Source organism: Zingiber officinale, chromosome 11A (genome assembly GCF_018446385.1).
Source record: "Zingiber officinale cultivar Zhangliang chromosome 11A, Zo_v1.1, whole genome shotgun sequence".
Lineage (NCBI taxonomy): Eukaryota > Viridiplantae > Streptophyta > Magnoliopsida > Zingiberales > Zingiberaceae > Zingiber > Zingiber officinale.
In genome coordinates this window covers 9,813,639-9,820,673 of record NC_056006.1, presented here as the reverse complement: position 1 = coordinate 9,820,673, position 7,035 = coordinate 9,813,639, and the positions used below count along the sequence as shown (strand labels likewise).

The 7,035-nt window shown below is 41.5% G+C and overlaps 1 protein-coding gene across 1 annotated transcript; it reads left to right on the top strand.

Moving 5' to 3' along the window:
* The first annotated feature begins 4,560 nt into the window (after positions 1-4,560).
* On the top strand, positions 4,561-5,535 carry LOC122032430 (protein LURP-one-related 15-like). The gene is made up of 3 exons (XM_042591723.1): positions 4,561-4,855; positions 4,943-5,167; positions 5,252-5,535. Exons 1-3 carry the CDS (start codon positions 4,607-4,609, stop codon positions 5,408-5,410), a joined length of 633 nt encoding a protein of 210 aa, XP_042447657.1. The 5' UTR covers positions 4,561-4,606; the 3' UTR covers positions 5,411-5,535.
* The last annotated feature ends 1,500 nt before the right edge of the window (positions 5,536-7,035 follow it).

The window sequence follows — 7,035 nt, the reverse complement described above, 5'->3', positions numbered from 1 at the left end:
ACCAAAATCAACACTCAACCTCTAAAAACATATACAAAAGCTAATGCTACCCAATTCCTCCAAATATGATATCAACCAAAGCTTAATTAGCAAACTCACCAGTTCTGGATCAGAGGTAGCTGTTGGTGGCTACAACGGCCGGAACTAGGGCACAGGAGAAAGGGTAAGGCCGAGAGATGAGTGTCGCGGGCTGAGCACAGAAGAACAGGTCGGCTCTGTGAGTTGCGGTCGGCGGTGTCTCGTCGGACCAGAGGAGGGGAGAGGGAGGCGGCGGCATCAGTGAGCTCGGCTAGGGCACCGAGGGGTGCGGCTCGGGAGGAAGAAAAGGAGAAAAGATGAAGAAATGGTCGGCGGCGGTTGCGGTAGTCGGCGATCGAGCGGCGCCGGGTGGCTAGGGCAGGGAGATTAGGGTTTCGGCTTCACCGAGAAGAGGAGGAGATGAAGAGGGGGAAAACCGTCGTGACCGGCGGTTAGGGCATGGAGGAGAATCGGGCGGCGTCGGGGAGAAGGGCTCGGGCTCGCGGAAGTGGAAAAAGAAACGGGAATAAAAAGAAAATAAAAAGAAATTAAGAAAAGGAAATGTAAATATAAACATTTCCTCGCTTAAACGGGTCGCCTAAACAGGCTTTTCCGGATCCCGTTTTTATCCCCGTCAACTCGTCCGTACGAGCTCTGAAAAATTCCCGAAAAATTTCCAAAAATTCCGAAAAATTCCTTTATTCATATCCGCCTATTTCCGGTATTTTACATCTTCAGAATTATCGTGCTAAAATTATTTACCGCTAGCACAATGTGTTCTTTGATCAAAACCTGAAGATACTACGTATATGTTAAGCAAAAGTTAGAGTAAGACTGCAAAAAGGTAGTCAAATTCATATCGAGCACAGTTTCGTATTTTATACTCATTCCAACAGCTGTCAATATTTTCTACTCATCATGAAGAAAAATAATGTGTATTTTGTACAATATGTGGATATATACAGAACAAAAGCATGGGATGACTCATAAATCTCATGAAGTATAGTCAGTGCTCAATAAAAATCTATATTTGTGCAGTTGAAATGCATTCTTCTACATCAAAAACCAACAATTTTAATTGGTATAAACTTTCACAACAGAAATCAATCCCACAATACACGATCCACAACAACAAACCAAATAAAGAACAACCGAAAACAGAAGTATCTACTCCAAGAAAGCATCATGAATCAGCCCTTTAGGTAATGACCTCGTAAACATAGAGACTGAAAAAAAAAGCAAAAAAAAATTTCCAAACACTTGTCTTTGTTGGAAGAATAGCACCAAACCTACAACAAATTGGAGACCGTCTAAAACATGATTTTGCAAAATAAAGGAGGAGAAAAAGAAGAATAATAAGAAAAAGAAATCGAAGGAAAGAAACCTGGACCTCAGCCTTCCGCCAGCTCTGTCAAATTGAAAACATACGGTATATCTCAAACACTTGCAACCTAAACCCTGCGTAAGAAAGTTCAAGTTGTCAAACCTTATTTTTGGCTGACTGCTGCAAACCTTCGTCTCTGTTGCCTAATACTCCAAAAAATTTCAGAGCCGATTGTTAGATAAGGTGCTAGGAATCATATGCATACCTCTTTAACATCTTAGCTGATAGCTCCCGTGGATCTATAACATCAACTTCCCATCCGATAGATTCATCAAGTTTTAGATTCTCGAACAACTCTTCCCTCTTCTCCTCCTTAAGATTCTTAGAATCTATGAAAAAGTTAAAACAACAAGAGCCATCACATACGCTGCCTTCGGCTCCGTCAGGCAAATCAACTTGCAGAATGGTGCAGAATTGCATCAATCTTTATTTGAAATTTCACAAATAAAAAGATTTCTAACTTCATTAATCAGGAGAACTTCAAAACTAAAATAAATAGATGAATACAGTGAAGATAAACCTCTCCCTCAACTCCACTGAACAAAGATTGTTTCCTGTTCAAGCAGTGTCATTGAAGATTCATAACATTATGAACTTAATCTTCTCATTCCAGACACTCAGAGATCAAAATATTCAAAGTAGACATGAAAAAAAAATCTCAATAAGTGCATTGCCAATAGTTCTTAAAATATTACCAGGGAGGAGCAAATAATGAAAACATTCTTACAAAGTGTTCTCTTGTTTTAGAAAACTAACTTAGCGAAATGCAAGGAACAAAATATCAAGTAAAATTCTTTCCTAAGGACAACATTAATGACAATGACGAAGACAAACTATTTTAGAAGACAACACTAGCATAGATAGTTCTGTAGCTGCACCACATTGTTAGCAACACAAAATAATCAGATAAAGGCAGTATCAGTGGAAGAAAAAATATGTTAATTTTCTATTATGAACCTAATCACAGGATTAAATCAATGTGCCCACATCCGCATCTACACAGAAACTTCAACTGATCCAAGCTTTTCTAATTAGAAACAAGGCACTTGGGGGGGGGGAATCAACAAGCAGTAGAAGATGAGGACGATTTGAACCTGCGAAGTTCAAAGTGGCGAGGGTCTTCTGGTAGGACTTCGCGCAGTACAAGCAACCATACACCATGGGGCCTGAACCGATAGATGATGATCGTTCTTTGTCAATGAAATGTGCAGTAAAATCGAGTGATCATAGTGGGAAAGAAGGGAGGAAATGGGGGATGAAGGAGAAGACGAGTGCACCCAAAACGGGGCCTCTTCCGGCTTCATCGATGCCCATTATGCAGGGCTTCGCAGTCCATCTCGAAAGGGGAGGAGCAGGAGAAGACATCCTCCCTTCTCCGCCCAAGTTGCTGCCGATTCCAACACGAGGAACTGAGGAAGGAACTCACAGATCGCACTATGCGACGAGAAGCGAAGACGACAATGAACCATAAAAAATCTCAGAGTTGATTGCAGTATATTCACCCTGCTTAAACACCAGTACACAACCCTAATGGAGTGGCATGCTCCCTTCGTTGTTACTACAAATAAGCAAGCAACCATAAAGCCAACAAACCCTAGAATGCACACACCACAGAAACAACCAAGTACCTAAACTCAGAATTGCAATTAGCAGCCAGAAACAGAACAAATTAAGGACACGAAAAATCGAAAAATTGTAAATAAGAACACAAACGCTGAAAAGAGAATGGGGAATCCTTAAAAAAAGAACCTTCTTGGTTCAACCCGCGGGTGCCGTGAGCTCGACGGCGTCGGGCTCCACCTCGCCCGTAGCCTTCTCCGGCGTGACTTGTACGCCCTTTATCTCCTCCTGCTCCGCCATCACTATCCTTCTTCCAGCCCTCGGATTCGTCGATGAATTGGCGACGACGAGCAGAAAGCAAGAAATAAACAGAAGAAAAACAGGAAAAGGGGGTGAATTAATAGAGAGCAAACGTGCACCGCCTCTCGAGCCTAGACTCTCGCTTACCCAAAAGTCCAAACGACGTCGAGTGAACGGCGGAACTTGGATGGATGCGCCCAGTTGAATTGGAACTTTACTCAATTTCGGAAGAGGAGCATCGGAAGCCCTAACCCAAGAAAACGAAAGGAAGTGGGGGGAAATAAAAGTGGTCAGAGTCTCTTTGTAAAAATAAAAGTTAACTCTAGTACTATATTCGGAGTAAACACTAAAAAATGTATTCACGACGTTACTACTTCGGTATTTAACAAATTTCCGAAGTAACAGCTTATTTCAGTTTAAAGCGAAGCCCATGTTTTTAAATCTGCGAAGTCTATATTTGTATATACTTCGTCGGTTTTTGCAGCGAAGTTGCTTATACACTTTTACTTCGTATATTTAAATTGACAAAGTAAATTGTGACGAAATAAAAAGTCATTTTTCACATAGTGTTAGCAAACAAACTCAAAGTCAAAGATCTCCGGTTAAATTTGTCGGAGGTAAAAGAAATAAAAGAAAATTATCAGAATTGTCGGATCAAATCATCAAATCAAATTAAATTAGTATTAGGATTATTCTAATAATTCTGTTATAATTATTAGAATAATTATCAGAATTATTTTTAGAATAATTCTGTTATTTATTAATTGATCAATTGATCCAATATTTTTTAAACATTATATATTATATTATCCTAAGATAAATATCAATAAATAATAAAATTTATTATTACTCTCGTATTATTTATTTCTTTCTTTCTATTTTTTTTTCCTTTAACAGGTATAATACAAGCGTTTTGTTTTTGTGACAGCTCATTGGTGCTTATGCATGTGTAACACTCAAGCCACTTAGCACAAGCTGGCAGGATGCGGAAGCTCATCTAAACCAATTGGAGATAGATCGAACTTCGAAGAGAAGGAAAGTTTGTTTACCAGAAGTTATTTGAGTTTGCAAGAAGCTTCAGTCCAACTCCAGCCAGCTCTCCTATTGCAGTACGCAAACAAGAAGATAAGACGAACGAACGTGCAATTGAATTTTCAAAAAACCCACGCTGACTTGACTTCTTCCTGCCGTAGACTTGACTTCTTCCTGCCTACGGATCGTGCATACGTTCACGTTGAGCGGTTGAGATATTTATTTAACAAGGCTGGGCAACACAACAGATCTCACCATTAATTAATACTGAATCACAAAATCTTCAAAGAGCTTGTGCAGCAGCAAACAACCATGGCGGAATATGGGGAGACGGCGAGACATGTTGCGCCTGCCGAGCTGGTGGCCGCCCGGCAGTTCACCGTTCCTTACGCCATCAATTTAACGCTCACCAGCACTGGCGGTTTGTTCTCCCCGAACGACCATTACAAGGTCAAGGACACCAACGGCGACGTGGTGTTCATGGTGAAGGGCGTCTTCTTCAGCAACCGCCGCCTTCTCCTCGACACCGCCGGCAACCCTCTCCACACCATGAAACCGAAGGTACGCACAAGGTTAATTTCATCATCAATATTTTATTTTGCCTTTCAAATTATACTCACGCTTGGCTGTTCTTGTTCATTAATTTAGGCATTTAGCTGGCACGGAACATGGAGAGTATTCAGAGGAGAGAGCACCAGCCCGAACGACTTGTTGTTCAGCGTGCGAAAACCCAAGGTATTCCAGTGGAAGGACAACTTTGATGTGGTCTTGGCCACCAACACGGACGAAGCTTCCCCCGGTGACTTTAAGATAATTTCACGAAGCAAGAAATGCACCATTTGTATTGGCCAAACTGATGAAATCATAGCCCAAGTAATTAAGCACAAAAATACATGAATTAAAGTTTTCTTTCCTTCCTCGCGGGTTTTGGAATTATTTAATTAATTAACACTGCAGATGCATCGGGAGACTGCATTTTTTGCCAGGGACAAACTTGAAATAACAGTGAAGCCGAACGAGGATTTCGCCTTCATTGTGTCGTTGATAGTCATTCTAGAAGAGATCAAGGCAAGTCGTCGTCGACAGCAGCAGCAACATCATCATCATCATGGTTAATTAAATACAGCGATAACGGGTGGAGGAGGCGGTGCAGCTTTCTCAATGCGTGCCGCAGCTATGCGAGGCATGAGGATGTTAAGTTTATACATGAACGTTTAATTAATTCTTGTCTAGTATTGCCCTAATGGCTACTTAGAGTATTGTCTTTGTTTATAATTTTATGATATATAATTCTCATTATTGTTATATATATATATATATATATATATATATATATATATATATATATATATATATATATATTCTTAAACATAAATCCTAAATAATTATTATACCCTATAAATGTAATACTAGATCCTGTAAACACCTAAAATTTTTTTTTTTAATTTTTTTTAACCGAACACTATAATCTAATTAAGAAGCTTAAAATTTTTTAACTTGAATAGTAATATATTTATGGGATATATTAATGTATTTAAAATTTATGGGGAAATGTTGATGTTTCTAATTTAAAATTTTAAAAAAAATTAATTTAAAAAATGAGGCTGATGTCCTATGCGCACAGTTACACACTGTGCGACTACAAGACATCACGACTATATATATATAGGGACAGGCGGTCGAAGGCCGCCGAAGGTGGGAGGACGTGACAGGCGCGAGAAGACAAGGCAAGCGGGTTAAATTGATCCACTGATCGATCCAATACGGATTTTGACGCACACAACACCAAACCGCACGGATATATATATATATATATATATAGCACGAATTTTGACGCGTCCCGCACCAAGCCGCACGGATATATATATATATATAGAGAGAGAGAAAGAGAGAATTGTTATGCTACGGACCTTATTTTACGGATTGTTACGGACTAAAGTCCACGTCATTTTTTTTAATGAAAACTTTTTCTCTTCTTTGATTTTCCTTCGTTCTCGCCGAACCGAAGCTCACCGCACCTCCTCGCGCCCTGCCGCCGACCGGCCTGCCCACCGCCTACGGCCTCCGGCCGCCTGGACCCGCCCACACTATAGCCCAGGGGGTGAACCCGTCGGGGATTGCAGCATGGATTTCGGCTGCTGTCGCCTGCCCATCGGCGAGGTGAGAGGAAGTCTCGGCGGCGAGGGGATATAGTCGCGCCAGATTCCGGCCACGATCGCGCCGAAATCCAGCCGCGATCTCGTCGGAATCCGGCCACGATCTCGCCAGAATCCGGCCACGATCTCGCCGGAATCCGGCCACGATCTCACCGGAATCCGGCCGCGATCTCGCCGGGATCTGGCGCGATCGCGTCCAGTCACGATAGCATCCGGAATCCGGCCGCGATCGCGCCAGATTCCACGATCGTAGCAGATTCCAATGAGATCGCAGTCGGATTCCGGTGCGATCACGTCTACGGGGCGGTCGTGCCAGCTGGTCAGCTGCGGGGCGTGAGGAGGCGCGAGGGTGGCTGGCGCGAGGAGGCACGGTGAGCTTCGGTTCGACGAGAAGGAAGGAAAATCAAAGAAAGAGAAAAAGTTTTCATTAAAAAAAATAAGTGGAATTTAATCCGTAGCAATCCGTAAAATAGGGTCCGTAGCATAACAATTATATATATATATATATATATATATATATATATATATATATATATATATATAAATGTTCTTCCGGCCTGATCAAACGAACGGATGCATCTTTAT